This window comes from Sphaeroforma arctica (genome assembly GCF_001186125.1).
Source record: "Sphaeroforma arctica JP610 unplaced genomic scaffold supercont1.567, whole genome shotgun sequence".
Taxonomy (NCBI): domain Eukaryota; class Ichthyosporea; order Ichthyophonida; genus Sphaeroforma; species Sphaeroforma arctica.
Window position 1 is genome coordinate 44,451 of NW_014039991.1, and position 1,493 is coordinate 45,943.

A 1,493-nucleotide genomic window follows, 5' to 3' on the forward strand; every position below is an offset into this window, starting at 1 on the left:
GGGTGAAGCTTGTGTGCCGTATAGCTCAGTCGATAGATAGGGGGTAGACCCACGTGTGTCAGTTGTAGAGGTATATATGTACTATGTGGTTTGCACTGATTTATGTTATTTTATGTTTGTACTGTAGTTTATATACTATCATATGGTTTATATACAATATTATATGGGTTATATGTACTTTTATATGATTTATTCTATTATATCACCAGGCGACATGCACGAATGTACCTGTGGATGGTTATCCACGTGTGTCAGTTCCCAGCAGATACCGGGTAGTGGTGTGTATGTACTATGTGATTTGCACTGATTTATACTGTTATGTTTGTATTGAGTTTACATATACCATTGTATGATTTGTGTAGTACAACCTAACAAGCTTATCATAATGCATACATGGATTCTATATACTTTTGGTCCTAAGTGTACGAATATACTTTTTGTCTCAGGTATGTGAATATACCTTTGTCTCAAGTATATAGATGTAGGGTTTGTCGTGTATGGGTGTCGTTGTTGTCCTAGATATAAATGTACGTTTTTCCTAATTTTACGAATGCAATTTTTTTCCTAATTGAATAAATGTACTTTTTGTCCTAATTGTATGAATACATCGGTGACTAACGATATCTGTCCAATCGGAGTTCGAAGGGGTGGACCCCTAAACCACCACCAAATACCATGGGTGTGACGAAACAATTTAGTACCACAGTCTACAATATGAATACCTCATTATAATCAAACACACTCCGTTTATCAGTACTCCCCCAGGTCATCTATACACCCAAGTCCGGTTAACTACATCTCTTGGCACACCTGCACACACCCACACACCCACACATACACACACAGAGACATGCCCAACCACACACCCACAAACACTTACACACACACACATACATACACACACATACAGAGAGAGACTCACACACACATACACATACACCCACACCCACTACAGCCCACATATACGGACCAAGCATGCTACCAACACCTACCACTTAAACACCTACCAGTTTGGTCGAGCGCTTCTGCCCGTCACTTAAGGTGGACACCAGCGTAGTGACTAGGCTTTCCTTGAGAGACCCGTCGCCACACTCGTATACCAAGCCCAGCCCATTACTCGCACACTCCTGGGTGAACTCATCCCCATCGCCTAAGTACCCGACAAAGGCTTGCTGGTAGATGGAGGGGTGTGATATCGAGGGGTGCAAGAGAGTGTTAGACATAGCAGGTGCGACTGAGCATCTGGTGTTGTATGTATTGGGGATATACGGAGTTGAACTATGCAGTAGGTATATACACATGTACGTGGGATATAAAAAGGTAGAAGGGAGTGCTATAGCGGCCACGACTGAATTCCTGAGCGTATAGGGCATGGGCTGTATTGGTGAGATACACTGAGTTGAACTATGTAGTATACCGCTCTCGTTGGGTTGAGCCATGTACAACAACCACATAAACGCTGATTAAAGCACGGCACGGGGTGGTAGATATGG

General features: G+C 42.8%; 1 protein-coding gene across 1 annotated transcript in view; it reads right to left on the reverse strand.

The window, feature by feature from the left end:
• Positions 1-614: 614 nt before the first annotated feature.
• Positions 615-1,493, reverse strand: part of SARC_07283 (hypothetical protein) — a gene marked incomplete at both ends in the record, with an annotated part of 9,075 nt that continues 8,196 nt past the window's right edge. Inside the window, 2 exons of the mRNA XM_014298792.1 lie at positions 615-707; positions 1,008-1,172. Of these exons, the coding sequence (XP_014154267.1) occupies positions 615-707; positions 1,008-1,172 (258 nt within the window). The remainder of the gene's footprint in view (positions 708-1,007; positions 1,173-1,493) is intronic.